Below are 19,837 nucleotides of genomic sequence, written 5' to 3'. Positions count from 1 at the left end.
GGTGTGCAGATGAATAGAGGATTCACATTAAAAAAGAATATTGCACACTCTTTGCTCCGTAATTTATTTGATAAATGAATGAATGAGCTGGCTATTATAAATCAGACTTAATGTGGGATCGAAGAGGTCTGGCGGGCTTTTTTCTGAGCCGTGATTACGTCTCATTTCCACTTCTCTGGCGCTTTTATCGCATCCACGGGTTTCTGTGAGAATGGCTTCACATGGATACATTATTTGTTTAATGTTTTTTTGCACACAAAAGGGGAAATGAAACACAATGTGGTCATAACATTTAACACAAAACAGTCATAAACAAGTGAGTTACGACAGAAAACAGAAATGCATAATTCTCTACCCTGAAACAGCACATTATAATATGCATACATGCATTTTCTAGCAGACGCGTTTAGCCGAAGCTACGTATAATGAGTGCATACCAAAGGTCATAGAGACAACAGAACACGGGTCGGATCGGGTACAGACCGGCTTTCTACAGCCTTGAACACCTTATCGAGTTCACATGGTACATATACGTAGGTCGGGCACGTTAGACTAGAAGCACCGCATGATACAATAGATACGACAGACAAGTACGGCACCAAGATGGACACAAATGCAACGTGACAGACAGTGCTAGATGAACATACAAAGTACAACAAGAGAGGGCTTGACGTTCAAGACCCACGTGGTATATATGAGACATGGACAGATCAGGCTCCAGCACAATGTATAAACTCAGATTTCCTTAACCAGAATACAACATTTACTTAGGACAACAAGATACTATACTTACATTTTTTTGGCATCTGGAATGAATAATCGCCTCACAGCAAGGAGGTCCTGGGTTCAAATCCCGGTCAGCCGGGGCCTCTCTGTGTGGAGTTTGCATGTTCTCCCCGTGTTTGTGTGGGTTTCCTCCGGGTACTCCGGTTTCCTCCCACAGTCCAAAGACATGCAGGTTAGGCTGATTGGAGAGTCTAAATTGCCCATAGGTATGAGTGTGTGAGTGAATGGTGTGTGTGCCTTGCGATGGTCTGGCGACCTGTCCAGGGTGTATTCCTGCCTTTTCGTCCAATGTATGCTGGGATAGGCTCCAGCCCCCCTGCGACCCTGTTCAGGATAAGCGGGTCAGGATAATGGATGGATGAATGAAAGAAATGAATAATGATCTTTGACCACCAATAGTGTTTCTACAACAAATAGTTGTAACACTATTACAAGAAAATTTGAATATGAAGAATATTTTAGCCAATGTCACCTAATCTGCACTGATGATTGGACAGGATGCAATTATTTTAGAAGAACAGTCAAGTTTTCATGGGTAAAGTGGAGAGAGCTTGCTGTGCCTGCAGTCCTCGGGGTAATCTGCTGTAGAGCACTGACAGAGGCACATCAGGCTTAAGTGGATTTTTGGCACCCATTGGTTGAAAGTAAATTTCACTGCAGTGGCCTATGGCTTGAAACGGCTTCTTGTATCAAAAGCCTATGACTGGTGGATCTTCTTTCTTGGGGACAAAGACATTCTGAAACATCCAGAGCATCCATGAGTACCATTACATTACATTTTACATTAATGGCATTTGGTAGATGCTCTTATCCAGAGCGACGTACAGTTGATTAGATTAAGCAGGAGACAATCCTCCCCTGGAGCAATGCAGGGTTAAGGGCCTTGCTCAAGGGCCCAAAGGCTGTGCAGATTCATCTCTCATTTTATGAGATGCATTTTCGTATCTCTCCCAGATTATAATCCGAGATCCATATTCACATCGCTCAAAGATTATAATCTGAGGTCCGTATTCTCATCAATCTGATCTCTGACCTCAGAACGAAGCCTTGTGTCCTAAACACTGGTCCCTTTTCCAGGCATTAGCACAGAATCACACAATCACTTCTTTTTTAAAATTTTTATTTATTTATTTTTTTCCGCTGTCTCAGCCAAAATCTTCCTCCACATCCTTCCATGGCTCTGTTTCCATGGAAACGCAGCACCGTCTGGGCCCAGGGAGCAGCGAGCGTCCACGCCCCAAAGCGGGGCTCGGGGAGCCATGGCGACCGGCATCCGACAGAGGGGCTTTGTGATGTCACAGCTCCGTTGACATGCTCCGTTACCGTGACACCTCTGAGCACAATCACAATCACAAGAAGTGGGGTCTGATAGCCCAGGAACAAAGATGAATTATTGAGATTATATCGTAGGGTTTCCTCCCGTGGCACTGCCCCAGGGTACGTGCGTTTATTCTGCTCCCCTCTCAGTTTGATTCATTCAGAAATCCAGCAGCATTAGTGCCGTTTACATGATGTACTGCTGGCTCAAACTGCCGTTCAGCTCACGTGGGTCCCGTTAGCGGGCAGAAGCCAGGGCTGCTGGAGGACTCTAGAGCCCCATGAAGAGACGGCACCGGGCCCTGTATGTTTATGGCACTGATAACATTCCGCCCTGTCAACTCACACATTTTTGGGGATGAACATCAGACATTGTCCTGACAGGCTCTCTTGTGTAAAGAGAGAGAGCGTGTGAGTGTGTGTGTGTGTGTGAGAGAGAGAGAGAGAGAGAGCGTGTGAGTGTGTGTGTGTCTGTGTGTGAGAGAGAGAGAGAGAGAGAGCGAGCGTGTGAGTGTGTGTGTCTGTGTGAGAGAGAGAGTGTGAGTGAGTGTGTGTGTGCGTGTCTGTGTGAGGGAGAGCATGTGAGTGAGTGAGTGTGTGTGTGTGTCTGTGTGAGAGAGAGTGTGTGAGTGTCAGTGTGCGAGAGAGGGAGAGTGTGTGTGTGTGTGTGTGTCTGCTGTAGCATGCCCACAGGCAGATGTAGCAGACTGACCTAGATGAAGTCAGAACCAGCTGATTTTTAGAAATTAGTTTTGCCTGAGTCTTCTTGCCCCCCCTGCTAAGTATATCATCATGACCCTGCCCCCCACCACACACACACACACACACACACACACACCACACACACACACACACACACACACACACACACACACCACACCACACCACACCACACCACACCACACCACACACACTCACACTCACACTCACACACACACACACACACACACACACACACACACACACACACACACACACACACACACACACACACACACCATGTGACACACAGTGCTGAAGTGGAGGAAGACTCTTTGTCTGACTCTCATGCGCTGTGCAGTGTGTCAATCATACAGACCAGAGTGTCATTTACTTTATCAGTCCGCTGCCATCTTCTTTTCCGCACAGAGAAAGGCCCGCAGCGGCATGGAAACAATCGCTGACCCCACAGGACATGAATTATCAATGATTCCAGTGAAGTACGGCCTGGAATATCTACGCTGGTAACGAGGCACTCTTTATATCCTCTTGGGCGTTGGCAGGAAAAATAAACTGTGACCTAATCCCTATTCAGTTCATAACGATAGATAATATATTTGGTAAAGGATTGCAGTCAGCATAACACTGTCAACTTTGAAAGACGAGGGAGAGTGGGATTCTGAAAAGATGGGTTAATCTCTCCATCTCATATTCTCCTCTGTTTCGCGTGTGTGGAGTTATACACCGTCCCGTTCCTGGCCTGGTGTTAATGCTGTAGAGCCAGAGAGAGTCTGAAACCTGACAGTTTAATGAATCACAGTCACTCTCCATTCCAACCCAATGTTTTCCAGTCTTGTCACGGAAACGGTTAAAGCCTCAACACCGTTAATGGCACAACAGGTGTGATATTACGACAGTTATACCTTCCACAGCCGCTCTCGTGCTTCACTAGTTTTATTTTCATTTACATGTATTTCCTCAGATAGTACTGATGTCGGTCCTTGTGAATCATGAAGATTCATTGGGACTAACAGGTCACTTGTATAACACTCATTTAAATACCATATGCTCGAAACCATTGTGGTTTAATCAAATGTGGCTGATTAAGCTAAAAATATGGACTAATCTTTTAAATGAATACTGGACTGGTATGAATTAATACATTTTAGACCTCAGAAACAGCAGTATGTACGCGAAATAGGGCACCGATAAGAGCTTCCTTTAACCATAGGAACTACAGTCATCACGCAAAGTGCACTTTTGTGCGGCTTTTAATGTCGGGGAGTTTTGTTCTATTGTCAGAGAATAATGACACCACATCAGAAGTGACCTGAAAAGGCCGCGCCCCTTTGTGTGTGTTTCAGTAACGTAAAGAGGGCAGTTCAGCTCTGTAACTACAAACAAGCTCCTTAAATGAAAAACCTTTGTATAAACATTTTTTTGTTTGTTTCGTACAAATAAACTCTTAATGCCTCCCAGAATAGCCTGGTTTTAGCTTCATAGAAATGTATTATATATTATATATTACATTATTATATTTGTAAGGAAGCTTGTTTCTGGTGAAAGATTCTCAGCATTATCAGAGGTTGCACCCTGGTCTATAGCAATAGAGCGGGACCAGACTTAAGCGAGACAGCAGTTTTATCGTTTGTACTGTATGTGGCCAACTGTAACATTATAGTTCTGCATTAATATGAGGAACCATTCCGTCGTGTACTTCAGCTAACCTCGCTAACCATTTAATGGAACTCTATGAGCCACGAGGGTCAACAATGAATCGTCGAAAAATTAAAAATACTTTGAGATCCGCAGCTGTCCTCCTTATTCACAGGATTACCTTTTGAAAGGAGTTACCTATTTGTATTAATAAATCAAATGCAAACAGCTCCGCGATTCTTCCCGCAACATCTATTTGTGAATAGATCATAATATGCATATGAACCGTTCCCCGGTTCATTAGAAACAGTCAGTTTGGAAATATGCGCTCAACTGTGTGCCATAAATCAGCTCGTGCTCCATGCCTATTAAACGCTAAGCACGTGGGACAGGCGTTCCATTCATTGCTCCTGTATCCCGCCGATCCCGAGGGGGGGAAAACCCGAGCCCTTTCGACCTCTCCCCAAATCCCTAAAACATTCTCGCTTTAGGGCTGTCTAATGCGTTTCAGATGGCGCAGACCGTGATATCGGCCTCTCCGGGCGAAGCGAGGTATCTTCCTAAATCCCGAATCATCGTTTATCATCGCACCCACGGTAGCCCACCGAAAGCCCTAATTGGTCCGTTACTTCGCAGCCGGGCGGGGGATGATTGGTCTGAGTGTCTGTCAATCACAATCCGCTTCACCCGCCCACTTCATTCTCAGCGCGGTGCTCCACACACAGAGCATACAATGAAAGGGGAGGTTTTGGATCTGGAGTCAGATGAGCATTTCACACACATATGACAGGATGTTGCAGCGGCGCACGAAGAAACAAAAAGAAAACAGAGACAATCCTACGATGCACCTTCCAAAAACCCAAGAATGACAATAACTGTAGCGGAAATCGGATCGTTTATTGAGCGGGTGTAGCAGTGTCCAGTTGTAAAATAGCCTCTTTTTTTTTTAACGTGACCCACGATTAGCCTAATTGCAGCGGTTTGGACTCGCACAACGCTGGACACCAGTTTTTAGAGGCACCGACACTAAAAACCCTGTAGTTTTCATTCAAAAGACAAACCTGGGAAGATTACAGAATGGCGACACAGAACGACTGTTGTGTCAAGGTCTCATTAAGGTAAGGTAAAGGGGCTTCGCAGCCGCCGCCTCGTCGGGGGTTAAATGAGAAATTGTTGCCGACCTTTGCAATATTTGTCTGCCGCCGAGCAATTGGATGTTTCCTGTTTTCTGTCTGCTGTAGAGCCATTCAATAATTGTTCTCGAAACAATAATATTTTTTTCTAAATATAAACGCGTACGGGAGTCAAACGGTCATTCTTTTGTGGGCGTTTCTGATGTAAGCTACAGTACAGCACTTTGTCACGCTGTGTCTCGCCGGGGATAATTTTAGGTAGCTAATTGTCTACGTAATCCTCGTTAAACCATTGCTGTTGGTCACTGTGAATGCTACTGTACAGCGATCTAACAATGACAGAAACTTACGAATAGCCTTATCTGATGGCACAGGTGTGGTTGACAGCGCCTGACGCGCGTTGGTCGTTTCTGCGGGAGTCGGGGTTATGTCATTGCTTGATTCCTGTGACTAGTAATGACTTGCAAAGCTTTAACCGATGCTTTATATCGGCGGAGTTTTCACTTCACTTTTTTTTGCCGTTCATTCTTTGCGCAGCGACTGGTATTGCACAAAAGAAGAAAGGGGGAAAAAAGAAAAACGGCAACGACAGCGGGCGTTGCAGCAACACGGTCTGACACAAAGAACTGCGGTCCCCTGAAACACGGCGGAATGTCCTTCACCGCTCTGCTTTGTTAGAGTTGCCTGTAGATACACAGGGATTTTAGGAGTCCGTTTAGAAGTGAATACGATATTGATACAGCAGTACGGCGATGCTTGGCGTGCACGGCGATAACCACAGATGCCGTTTTTCGGAATGGCTGACTTGATATTACTGTGCCTTCTGCTCAAAATCGCCAGGTAGTGAGTGAGTTACTGTAATCACCAGCCTATTCTATAAATATAATTAATCATTTATAGTTCGTTAAGCTTCATGCAGAACATTTTGGACTGCATCCGTGATCATGACATAGCCATTGTTTTGGTGTTCAGATTTTTAGGAATATTGAAACGCTGTCGTTCTACGTGAGGTGTGGTCTCTCCTGTTTGACCACGGCTGTGTCTACATTACCTAATCCCGCGTGGCTACAAGATTCGGCAACACAACACTATCCAGCGCAGCGCAGTTTATGGCACAATAGAAAGAGTTAGTTTGCGGAAAGAAGTGTAAAATGGACAGCACTGACTGACATTGCATTTTGCAGGAGGTCACGCCAGACCGTCTGAACGCTCGCTTCCTTAATTGTGAACTGTCTGGCGTTTGGCTTGCGTAGAGAAAAGGCGCATCAGAGGTGCAGGGAGTAGTCTGGCACCTGGCGCGCGGAGCAAGTCCAGATGTGCAGGACTTGATATGTAATTAATTAATCTGAAGCGCGGTTTAGATACAGAATTCCATAATTAGCCGAAATGCAACGCTGCTTAACTAACGCGGTGAACTCGCCACCGCCCCCGTTCCGATGACCCCCCCCCCCCCCCCCCCCCCCCAAGGTGTTTCGACTGTTCCAGTTGAATTAACTGGAGCTCAATTAGCGAAAGGATATGAAACACGGAAGGGCCAGATGGGATGTTTGCGGGGGAGGCGTGGGGAGGGTGTGGGTGTGCAGTGGGGCTGCCTTTTTGTGGGAACGCTTGTGAAAAGAACAGTAGATTTTTTGGGCGTTTGGCAGGTTTGGCGTGACCAGCACCTTGAGGGGTGTGACCGGTGGCAAGCTGAAGTCACATGGTCCGGCTTTGTGTTCAGCTCTGTTCTCCTGCTGCACATCTTTCACATGCACACCAGACCTGGGTCAAATATGTCATTGTGTTGAATTAAAATACAATTCTACGCTTGCTGAGCTTTGTCTGCTTTATTTTATGGAAAACTACATACAATTAAGACTTTTAAGCAGTCACATGCGTGCCCGTGTCTGTTTGTTCATCATCCATCTGATGGAGTTGTTTTACCCGGCCGTATGATAGAGATGAGTTGATTAAGCAGAAGCAGGAATAATATGTACATTGTCTGTAATTATTTTGCTTTTCTCCGTGTTCTGGTTCAGACGGCGGTGTCTGTGTGCTTGTGTTTGGAGAAGTGTTACACGCAGACATTCTTTGCCGGTGCGCAGGGGTTTCCTGTGTCTGGACGACCGGTCCGTCGGGCGTGAATCTACTGGGGTCGGCTCGACGTCACGTCTTCAGACGGTGCCTGTGTTTCGTCTGTTTAGCTTTTCCGTGCATCGGAGGTAGAAACGCTGGTCAGTGGACCTAGTAGTGTGGTCGACACCAGTGGGTCTAGTAGTGTGGTCGACACCAGTGGGTCTAGTAGTGTGGTCGACACCAGTGGGTCTAGTAGTGTGGTCGGCACCAGTGGGTCTAGTAGTGTGGTCGACACCAGTGGGTCTAGTAGTGTGGTCGGCACCAGTGGGTCTAGTAGTGTGGTCGACACCAGTGGGTCTAGTAGTGTGGTCGACACCAGTGGGTCTAGTAGTGTGGTCGGCACCAGTGGGTCTAGTAGTGTGGTCGACACCAGGGGTCAGGTCTCACGGTCATACAGGGCCGAGATCTGCTGGTTTTCCACCCTCCCTTTACCTGGGAGTCAGGTGTGTTCACCCTCTCTTTACCTGGGAGTCAGGTGTGTTCACCCTCCCTTTACCTGGGAGTCAGGTGTGTTCACCCTCCCTTTAACTGGGAGAGGTACAGAGACAGCCTGGCCAATCATTAGCACTAGCACGGGGGCGACATGGCTCAGGCAGTAAGAGCAGTCGTCTGGTTGCCAGTTCGATCCCCCGCCCAGGCTGTGTCGAAGTGTCCCTAAGCAAGACACCTAACCCCCAAATGCTCCTGACGAGCTGGTCGGCGCCTTGCATGGCAGCCAATCACCGTCGGTGTGTGAGTGTGTGTATGAATGGGTGAATGAGAAGCATCAATTGTACAGCGCTTTGGATAAAGGCGCTATATAAATGCCAACCATTTACCATTTAGTTACCCGGGAGAAAAGAAAACCAGGGCTTGATTTGGATTTGAGGGCCAGAGCACATGAAGACCATGATCCCTGGTCTACAACCTCAGCCATGTTATATTTGGTTATATTTCTGTATTTGCCTCTTATAGGCCTTTAACACCCACAAGGCTCCGGGCCGGTTCCGGTTCCCGGACCTAATTTTGAACCGGCCGGCACGCTCAGACCCAAAATAAATTGGTTCGGAACCTGAAAAGTCGGTTCTCAGCTGGAACCAAAAAATAGTTGGTTTTTCCTTGCAAACTGTGATGTCATCAGTGGGCGTGTCATACTCCGCCTGCCTTGTGCATTGAGCTACGCCCTCCGTTTGATGATGGAGGAGGGTGGAACTTTGGTTCTGCTTAAACTGGTATGGACACGGGCTGGGTCGCCAGAAAGCACCACGGTTCTGAGACTCCAGAACGGAACCAGAGCCAGAACCAGAACCGTGTCTGTCTGAAAGTGGTTTTAGTGAAGTTCCTCTTAACCAGGTGTGTACACTGTCCAGACTCTTGGCACTCCTCTCAGCCACATTCTGACCCTCTCACAACAGTCACCTGGAGAACAGGCCTTCTGCCCCAAGCTGATTGATTGAAATCTGGGAGGGGGGTGTTGCTGGGGCTGGCCTTGTCTGGAAGTCATCCCTCATCACATTGTTCTAAAGCGGGGGGGGGATCCTGGTCCTGGGGGGCCGATGTGTCTGCAGGTTTCCACCAGTTAGCCTGGCGAAATGAGCTAACTGGCTGTATACGCCATCACTGGTTCACTCGTAGATTAGATCACGGATAACCTGTGTCACACACTGTGTCTAAAATGTCAGACGGTGTAAATGTTGGGGCTCATTGAGTCATGAAGGCCCTCGCTGCTCACCTCTATACTGAAGGGATGGAGGTCGTTGCAGAATCGCTGACTCAACACCTGCATTATAAATAGAGGACAACAGAGATGGATTTAGTGGGATCTCAGACCGATTCTGACTGACTGTGTGACTGATTGTGTGACTGATTGCATGGCTGATTGTGTGACTGATTGTGTGCAGTGTACAGTGATAGAGGAAGTTATCTTTGATGGAGCCACATTGTTTCTTTGATTTAGTTCTCCCTGGAAAATTTCCCTGGAGAGCTGAGATGACGGGAATCTTCGCCTTCCTTGGGAATGGCTCGCTGAATTCCTTTGGAATGGCTCACTGAGGCCACGTCTGGTGGTGAAATTTATTTATTCTGCAATTAGGAGTCTAATCTTTGGAATCAGCATCAACGGAAGCACTGTGACAAAAGGCAATTAAAAACAAACGGAAACAAAAAAATAAACTGAAACTAATTAAAATTTTAAAGTAAGTCCCCCAAGTTCACCCGTCATGTCAGCCTTTTTTCAAGGCGCTTGTTTGATTTGTTCAAATTCAGCTGCTTCTGATGCGTATGAAAATTATCTGCTGGGCAATTATAGCAATGCCTCTCTTGGGGAGAAAAAAAAAAAAGGATCTTTCCCAGTAATGAGTGGCTGTTTGCAGAGGAGGGAGGCGCAGCAGGAACCGGGCTGTTGAGATGAGAGATGTTTCACGGTGGTCTGGGGATGTCGCGGCAGTCCTGCAGGGCAGGGCCCAATACTCCTGTCACACTGAGGAGTCACTGCCACCGTCACCCAAAACATCGTGATGTAATCATAATTACACATTTTTCTGCTCATACATATGTGTTCTTGTGTTCCATATGTACAGTGCAGCCATTAATGACGTTCCGGACAGTTTATTTTGGTAAGCCTTTTGCGTGGCTTATGCCTCTGAATTTGTTTTCTTATTTCTCATATCACTGGCACTCTGGGCCTCATGTTGACAAACGCCAACACCAGACTGCAAAGGCAATCAAAAGCCTAGAATCAAGGCTAGATACTGAAAGCTCCTATACCTGCACGAAGGAAGTGATTGAATGCACCTGACTAATGACGAATGATATTGTGTATGTATTGTATAAAGTGCTTAAATCCAGTGTGCTGGAATTGCAGAGCCAGAAACAAAAGAACTGGTGTCACTGTCCAAATACTTATGGACATAATGGGCATGGGCTCTGTGTACGTTTCTCCCGGGGGCCTGTCTCAGCTCGTTCTGGTGACCACACGAACAGCTGCAGCCTTCATTTCGTCTCTTTTTGTTTTTTAAGCACAGGAGGTCACACTGATAAGCAGAAGGTCACAGGTTCCGTCAGAACAGTTATAAAGAGCAGGTCCCCCCACCCTTGCACACAGCTCTCCTGAATATAAACACAGGGGTTGACACACATTCACAGTCTATTTTAGGCACACATGTTTCAGCCCAGATAATGAAACTAAATGGTGCTCCCTAGCCAGGATGGTCCAGAATGCATAAAGAGGGATCCTGACCCAGATTACTGAACAGGGACCAACCCAAAAGAAGTCTTTAACCCTCTGAAGAGCAAGGTCTTTTTGGACTGTTTTTTTTAAATTATTTCTTCTAAATTCTAAGTCAGTGTTCTAGAACTCCACTGCTGTCAGTCACCGGTAGTGATTGTGACATCAGCATTAGAATGTTTGGGTAAGGTTCTACTCACTCATTTGCGACCTCACTCCTTAAAGGGTCAATAAAATGGCTGTCATTTTTAACATCTGGAGCGCTTTCCTCAAGCCCTTGCTGGCGTTGCCGTGCGTCACCTGTACGGAGGTACGCGCTCTTCCTCTGCATTGTCCTGCCCGCTGCAGCCCTTTCACGGTCTGCAGGAAAGAGCGCTCTGTATGAAATGAGATTCAGATCAGTTCAACTCGGCACAAATTATAACTGACAGCTGTGACAATCCTCTATCAGGGTTGCCTCTCCTCAGCAGAACCCCCCCCCCTCCCTCCCCCCCGCCCCTGGGGCAGGCACGCTGGGTGCAGGCCTCAGCGCTGATTCTGACGGGGGTGGGAGAATGGGGGGATTGATGGAGTGGTCGTTGTGAATGGGAGAGCGGCCCTTTGGACGGGAGGGGAAGAAAGGAGTGGTTGTGCAGGAGAGAGAAAAGGGAGAGAGGGAGGAGGCAGGAAGTCGCCCCCCCCCCACTCTGCCCCCCCCTCCCCCCCACTCCTCTGTCAGTGTCAAAGGGGCTGCTGTAGAGAAAATAAACACCCCCCCCCCCCCCCCCCCGCCGGTCCCACAAAGAGCCGGTTTTTATTAATTATGAGCGTGTCGTGGGCGATGTGGCTCTGGACGTGTGGAGGACTGACCCCGGCTGAGCTCGTTTCTTTGAGAGCCCCCCGCTGGTCGATATCAGAACCATGCGGCTGATCCCCACAAGAACCGGCGTTCGAATTGGATCCGACACCCATCCCCAGCTGCCAACAGGGGGTATATGAAGTAGGATTACTGAGTTAGCTGGGTAACTGCACCGAGTAAAACCCACAAAGCAGGGTTACTGAGTTAGCTGGATAACTGCATCGAGTAAAACCCATAAAGCAGGGTTACTGAGATAGCTGGATAACTGCACTGTGTAAAACCCACAAAGCAGGATTACTGAGTTAGCCTGATAACTGCACTGAGTAAAACCCAGAACCCTCCCAAATCTGGAAGAACGGTTCCAGGTTTTTCTCAGTGCAGTTATCCGGCTAACTCCTGCATTGTGATACAGGCCCCAGCTCTCAGTCACAGCCCTGCAGTAGTGAATGTGTAAGGAGGTTGGTGATGGCGGTGATGTCGTTGACATGCATCTTACAGTCACATGACCCGGGAGGTAATTATACAGATTTACGACTCATTGATTCTGTGCAAATGGAGCAGTCTGAATGAGTGCTGTGTGTGTGTGTGTGTGTGTATCTGTCTGTGTCTGTGTGAGGGGAGTGTGTGTGTGTGTGTGTGTGTGTGTGAGGGGAGTGTGTGTGTGCACTCGTGTGTGTGTGTGTGTGTGTGTGTGTGTGTGTGTGTGTGTGTGTGTGAGGGGAGTGTGTGTGTGTATGTGTGTCTGCGCGCCTGCGCTTGTGTGTGTGTGTGTGTGTGTGTGTGTGTGTGTGTGTGTGTGTGAGATCAGAGTACATTATGTGTTCAAGATGAACATTGACTTTTTGCCCTGTGGTCGAAGATACCAAACACATAAGAAAGGAGATGATTGTTCGGTGGTGATGTTAAAAATATTTCAATGCAAAACTGCAATGTTTGTTCATTTGCACAGTGTGTGTGTGTTCATCTGCATATTGAGTGTGTGTGTATGTGTGTGTGTGTTCATTTGCATTTTGAGTCTCTGTCTGTGTCTCGTCCTGCCTCACATGTGTGTGTTTTCCTGGATGTTCAGAATTCTCAGCACCCTTGACAGCTCCACTGGTGTGTTCTGGACTGCATCACATCGAGTCTATTGTATTTGTGCCCTTTTTACTGAAGACCGCCACAAAGAGGCTTCACAGAGTAACAGAAAAAGAGGCCTGAAGCCCCAAACAGCACATGAGATTAAAAAAAACTCCCGGATCGGAGGAAGTCCGGCCATAGAGGGGAAACCCATCCTGGGCTGGCTGGGCTGTGTGCAGGAGTACTGCAGGGGTGGCTTTGGGTCAGGGCTGGAGGGCACTGCAGAGAGAAGAGTGTGTGTGTGTGTGTGTGTATGTGTATGTGTGTGAGTGTGTGTGTGTGTGTGTGTGTGCACTGTGGAGAGAAGAGTGTGTGTGTGTGCACTACGGAGAGAAGTGTGTGTGTGTGTGTGTGTGTGTGTGTGTGCACTACGGAGAGAACTGTGTGTGTGTGTGTGTGTGCACTGTGGATATAAGAGTGTGTGTGTATGTGTGACTGTAGTGGGATGTGGTCCCCACTAGGGTGGTAAAACAAGAATTTCCCAGCAGTGGGTCATACAGCCCGTCTGTGGGTCTGTTCAGGGCTGGAGAAGTGCAGCTCCATTCAAACAGGCCGTGTTCCGGGAACGGGCACCATCACCTCAAAGGCTGTAAATATCCAGCTGGGCAAATGGATTGATTGTAAAACACACACATGCTTGCGCTTACATGTACACACACACTCACACACACACACACAAACCTCCCTGCAGCTCTGACCTTGAGCTCAGCAGTCAGAGGGGGAATCTGAACCTGTCTCAGTGCAGCTGTATGTGCTTGAGTGTGCATGTGTGTGAGAGTGTGTGTATGTGAGAGAGTGTGTGTATGTGAGAGAGTGTGTGTATGTGAGAGAGTGTGTGTGTGTGAGAGTGAAAGAACAGTCGGCAGGGCAGGGGAGCAGTAGGCAGGATGGGGGAACAGTAGGCAGGTCGGGGAACAGTAGGCAGGTCAGGGGAACAGTAGGCAGGTCGGGGGAACAGTAGGCAGGATGGGGGAACAGTAGGCAGGATGGGGGAACAGTAGGCAGGCTGGGGGAACAGTAGGCAGGTCGGGGGAACAGTAGGCAGGACGGGGGAGCAGTAGGCAGGCTGGGGGAACAGTAGGCAGGTCGGGGAACAGTAGGCAGGTCGGGGGAACAGTAGGCCGGTCGGGGGAACAGTAGGCAGGATGGGGGAACAGTAGGCAGGTCGGGGGAACAGTAGGCAGGACGGGGGAGCAGTAGGCAGGCTGGGGGAACAGTAGGCAGGTCGGGGAACAGTAGGCAGGTCGGGGGAACAGTAGGCCGGTCGGGGGAACAGTAGGCAGGATGGGGGAACAGTAGGCAGGTCGGGGGAACAGTAGGCCGGTCGGGGGAACAGTAGGCAGGATGGGGGAACAGTAGGCAGGTCGGGGGAACAGTAGGCAGGACGGGGGAGCAGTAGGCAGGCTGGGGGAACAGTAGGCAGGTCGGGGAACAGTAGGCAGGTTGGGGGAACAGTAGGCCGGTCGTGGGAACAGTAGGCAGGATGGGGGAACAGTAGGCAGGTCGGGGGAACAGTAGGCAGGTTGGGGAACAGTAGGCAGGTCGGGGGAACAGTAGGCAGGTCGGGGGAACAGTAGGCAGGACGGGGAACAGTAGGCAGGCTGGGGGAACAGTAGGCAGGTCGGGGGAACAGTAGGCAGGACGGGGGAACAGTAGGCAGGTCGGGGGAACAGTAGGCAGGATGGGGGAACAGTAGGCAGGACGGGGAACAGTAGGCAGGCTGGGGGCTGAAGTGATTGACCCAGAATTGGGTCAGCGCTGAGGCGGAAACGCTTAGCTTCGTGACATCATCATCGATGTTCATTTTCTCACGCAGCAGGGTGACCGGAGCATCGCTCCGAACGGAGTTCCGTCTGTAATGAGATTCCCACTCCCGGATCGGCGTTCCGTCTGTAATGAGATTCCCACTCCTGGATCGCTTCCATTCTCACAGGATCAAGTCAGCGAAGGAGGGATTTGCTATCGACTCTGTCACTGCTCCCTCTGAGGTATCTGTGCATGGAAGGAGGTGTTCTTTCACACAGAGGTGCTCACTGGTTGTGTAATGGAAGCAGAAACAAGACCAGGCTTGATATGGTCTGAGATACTATCTATCTATATCTATCAGTAAATGGCTAAATAACAAATGAGGAAAACTCAGCAGTGGGTCCACTTTAGTGGTGGGAGAAGGCGAGCATTCCTGGGCTGAATGGCCTGTTCTCTGCATTATGGCTCCATACTGTAAATTGGGTTGTAAATTCATCCAGAACCCATCCATGATTTATCGGTCCCACCGAGCCCCTTTGACACCCCCGCCGGAGATACGACACCCCAGTGCGACGTAGCGGAGGTCTCCCGGAGCGGTCCGCAGACTTCGATGACTTCGAGTGCTCGTTATCCTCATCTGTACGGCTGCTGTTTTCACTTTGCTGTTCAGAATGCGCTTACGTGTGTCGAGTTCCCCCTAATGGATGTAGCGTTGTGCTGCGTCCTGCTAGCACTGTGCTAAAGGTCTGTAGTGTAATGTAATGAGCCTGTATGTTGAGTATCGACTGTACGTTGCTGTGATTGACAGGGCTGTTTGAGATGGGGGGGGGGGGGGGTGTGAGTTATGAGTAAAAATGCAATCCTGTAAATGGATGCGGTGATAAAGGGGGTGATGGGAAGGTGCTGCTGCAGATCAATCAGCCCGTCAGAGAGAGGAGCGACAATGGAGAGGGGAGGATTGGAGTGGGTCGGGCTGGGGTTGTGTAGCAGGGTTGGGTTGTGTAGCGGGCTTGGGTTGTGTAGCGGGGTTGGTGTGTTGGGTTGAGTGTCAGGGTTGGGGGTTGGGCTGTGTAACAGGGTTTGGGGTTGGGTTGGGGGGTTGGGTTGTGTAGCAGGGTTTGGGGTTGGGTTGGGGGGTTGGGTTGTGTAGCAGGGTTTGGGGTTGGGTTGGGGGTTGGGTTGTGTAGTGGAGTTGGGTTGTGTAGCAGGATTGGGTTGTGTAACAGGGTTTGGGGTTGGGTTGTGTAGTGGAGTTGGGTTGTGGTTGTGTAGCAGGGTTGGGAGTTGGGTTGAGTGTCAGGGTTTGGGGGGTTGGGCTGTGTAACAGGGTTGGGGGTTGGGTTGTGTAACAGGGTTTGGGGTTGGGTTGGGGGGTTGGGTTGTGTAGCAGGGTTGGGGGTTGGGTTGTGTAACAGGGTTGGGGGTTGGGTTGTGTAACAGGGTTTGGGGTTGGGTTGGGGGGTTGGGTTGTGTAGCAGGGTTTGGGGTTGGGTTGGAGGGTTGGGTTGTGTAGCAGGGTTTGGGGTTGGGTTGGGGGGTTGGGTTGTGTAGCAGGGTTGGGGGTTGGGTTGTGTAGTGGAGTTGGGTTGTGGTTGTGTGGCAGATGTGATGCTCAGTGGACCCCATGTCCAGTCCTGGCAGGCGTTTGGGGGCGTCTGGCGGGCAGTGGGGCGCTGGCAGGGCAGAGGGCCCAGTGGGCTCCCGGCCCAGACTGCCGTTAACACAGGTGACAAACGAGAGGGACACCTGCTCCCCTCCCTCGCTGTTCACCGGGGCGTCCCTGACCTCCTCCTGACGCTGCCCCGCTGTCGCGTAACCGTGGTTACCCTCCCGCCGCGATTCTTCCACGGCTCAGTTTGTCAAAAGCACGTCTTCTCTCATCGCTGAGTTTTCTTTTACGGCCATTTTAAAGCGCTGAGCAGAGTCTAACTTCACGACTCGAGTGGACAGTCATCGGACAGCAGTTTCTATAGCGACACACAGCCCGATTTTTGATTGGCTACAGCTCACGCTGAGGCGTGGGCCCTGCGGGGAAGGGGAGGATTGTGGGATATTTCGGTCATTTCTTCCCGTGGTTACTCTGGCACGGAGCAGAGCCCTGAAACGGAGCCTCCAGAGTTAATCTCCTGTTCCTCTGACACAATGAATAATAATGATTATGCAGTGATTCATTCTTTTTTACGCGCAGAAGCAGAAGCAGAAGCAGAAGCAGAAGCTGATACGACCCTTTCTGCAGAATATAATCCCATCCGTGACCCCGTAAGATTTGCATCAATTAAAGAAATGACTTCCTATGAATCCTTTATCCACACAGGTTTTATTTTTAAGAGACGGATGGAATTATAATCATTCCCTCCCCAAGAAAAGCCCAGAGCCTTTAAGGCTCACTCTATTATGCAGAATTTTTACCTTGAAGGTATTATAAAATAGCGCCGATCATTGCTCGATCATATCTACCACGCACCTGCAATCTCTGTCTTTGCACGTGTCTGGCGATTCCCCGTTCCTCAGCCTGCGATTCTTCCAGATGTTTCTTCGCACTCGTCTCTCTGCGGGGAGGGGAGGGGTGGGGGATTTATTTTTGTTACCATGGGTTTTTCAACATTCTAAATCGGCGTTCTAGAACTCTGGGGTGATTGTGACTTCAGCACCGGAATGTTCAGTTAAGAACATTCTAATTGCATGCTGCATTTGGAATCTTGCACCTTGAAGTGTTTAATGATCTGCAGTGCGCTGAGGGGTCCTACAGTGCCATTCTAACCTGCCGTGCACTGGACTCCCGCACGGTGTAGTTTAGTGGGAGAACGCCACAGGAACGCAATTTACTCCTGTCCAGCGAGAGAATGTCAAAGCTGCTCATAAGATTATCTTGTGTCAGCAGGTCCTTGTTGTGTGGAATTCGACTTACATAAGTTAAGACTTAAACTTAATTAAGCCTCATCTGATGTACCATATATGTGCGGTATTTAAGATGGAATGAGGAGACCCAGTTGAGCACTTTTCCCATTAGGCTGCTGAGATCTGGCTTCTGTATGGGGGAGTGTTCTTAACGGGCTGGAGCATGTTCAATTCAGTTCAGTTTTATCTGTGTAGAGCTTTTCATAGAGACTGTCACACAGACAGAAGGCAAAGGGCAAACACCAGACCAGAGCCACAAACTAACGCAAATAGAGGAGGTAAAGAACTCCTGAAAACACCCTCAAACAGTCATGCAAAAAAACTCCTCAGTGGGAGGAAATCTCAGCAGAGCCCTGGCTATAGAGGGGGCTGGCTGGCAAGGTGTGAAGGTAGGATGGATTACATTACATTACATTATTGACATTTGACAGACGCTCTTATCCAGAGCGACATACAGTTGATTAGACTAAGCAGGAGACAATCCTCCCCTGGAGCAATGCAGGGTTAAGGGCCTTGCTCAAGGGCCCAACGGCTGTGTGGATCCTATTGTGGCTACACCGGGATTCAAACCACTGACCTTGCCTGTCCCAGTCATTTACCTTAACCACTACGCTACCGGCCGCCATAAATACACAAATGTCATAAGAAATCTATTACAGCAATTGAAACGGGCTCTACTGTTTCAGTTTCAGTTACAGCCGGACAGGCAGGAGGATGAGAGGTGAGGGAGAGAGCAGTGGGCGGTTTCAGAGGGGCAGGGTGATGCGCTGCATTGTCTCCTGTGCTTGCGTTGTTTTTCTCTGGAAGCTGACATCCTGTGCAGTTTGAGTCATGGTTCCTCACGCGTCTGAGGGGGCGGGGAGGGGGCAGGGAGGGGGCATGGAGAGTCCCGCGGGCAGCTCAAACCACCAGCAGGATGTCTGCTTCCAGAGAAAAACGACAGACGCACAGGAGTCCGGCTAGGCTAGCCTAGCGGCTGAGGTGCTAACCTGCTTGACTGGGACCCGGAAGGTTGGCGGTTCAAGCCCCAGTGTAGCCACAGTAAGACCAGTGCAGCTGTTGGGCCTTTGCGCCAGGCCCTTCACCCCACTCCCCAGTGCACCAGGGGGGATTGGCCCCTGCGTAGTGTAGTGAACGGCGGTGTAAGACGGTGGGAGGAGCGCCCGTCAGACACAGTGACTGTGAGGTGCTGCTGGGTCACAGGAACGCGTGGAGCTGAAGAAAGGACTCGCACACTCACGTGGTTTACTGAGCCTTATGAAGGGTGGACGTTTTGACCTCAACGGTCTTCATCAGAACAAAAACTGTCAAAACCCCCCCTCCCCCAGTGACTCTACCCCCCCCTTCCCCACCCCTCCCCAGTGACTCTACCCCCCCTGCCCCCCTCCCTCTCTGGAGTGCCTTTGCTCTCTGAGAGGTGAGCACTCACACGGCTTCCTGTCAGGTGACCTTTGACCTCTACACCCCACACATCTGCAGAGAGAGCGTAGCCCTAATGGCAGTGCTTCAGCAGTGCTGGGTGTGATGTCTCAATCTCACAAGAAAAATGTACCCCCGCCTCCACTCACCTCCCGACCTGCAGGTGCTCCCGATTCTCACACCAACCCGCCCTACCCCCCCCCGCCCCGCGTCCCACACAGATACAGAGGGACGTTCTCAGCTGCCATTCCTTCGCTTCCCTTTCTTAGGAAAGGTGAAATACGGCAGCGTTGCAGCATAGCGGTTTGGGACCTGGGATTGCAGCAGGAAGGCTGAGGCTGAGCTTCATGCTGCTGTGCTGCCTCTGAGTGACACACTTGAGCCAAAATGGCTTCTGTAAGTGTCCAGCTGTATGAATGATTATATGTTTAAAAACAAAAATGAGGTTAGATGGACTGGCATTAACGGATGTTGTTGTTCACTAATACTACTGAGTTTTAGTGAACAACAGTTCATATGTACAGCTTTGTTTATGTGTTTGTACATTTGTTATTGGTTAACTAATTAGGAGTTTATCTGACATTACAAATGAAACAAATGCACGGTTAATTGCATGCTTTGCAATTGATGTATTCGTACAGCATTCATTTATGTTACAACTACTGTACATTAGTTTATGACAATTCGTGTAACGTTATTGTAAAGTGTGACCAACAATCAGATCTCGGGGTGGATAGGATCCTCTTCCACATGTGGAACTGTAATGTGGTGTCTGTGGTCATCCTGACACACAGGCAGGGTCTGAATCAGCTGCAGTGACAAAGGGAGTGGAGCTCTGTGTCCTGTGTGAATGAAAGGAGAGGAAGTGGGGGGCGGGGTGCTCAGGTAGCTCTCTGTGCTCGTCAA

At 49.4% G+C, this 19,837-nt stretch overlaps 1 protein-coding gene across 1 annotated transcript in view; it reads left to right on the top strand.

Annotated features, from left to right (window-relative positions):
* The first annotated feature begins 5,249 nt into the window (after window positions 1–5,249).
* Window positions 5,250–19,837, top strand: part of kif21b (kinesin family member 21B) — an 83,017-nt gene continuing 68,429 nt past the window's right edge. The window contains exon 1 of the mRNA XM_061219211.1: window positions 5,250–5,576. Within this exon, the coding sequence (XP_061075195.1) occupies window positions 5,536–5,576 (41 nt within the window). The 5' untranslated portion in view covers window positions 5,250–5,535. The remainder of the gene's footprint in view (window positions 5,577–19,837) is intronic.

The sequence above is a fragment of the Conger conger genome, chromosome 14, assembly GCF_963514075.1.
Source record: "Conger conger chromosome 14, fConCon1.1, whole genome shotgun sequence".
Lineage (NCBI taxonomy): Eukaryota > Metazoa > Chordata > Actinopteri > Anguilliformes > Congridae > Conger > Conger conger.
Note: the sequence above shows the minus strand (reverse complement) of the source record. Positions and strands in the feature narration are given on the sequence as shown.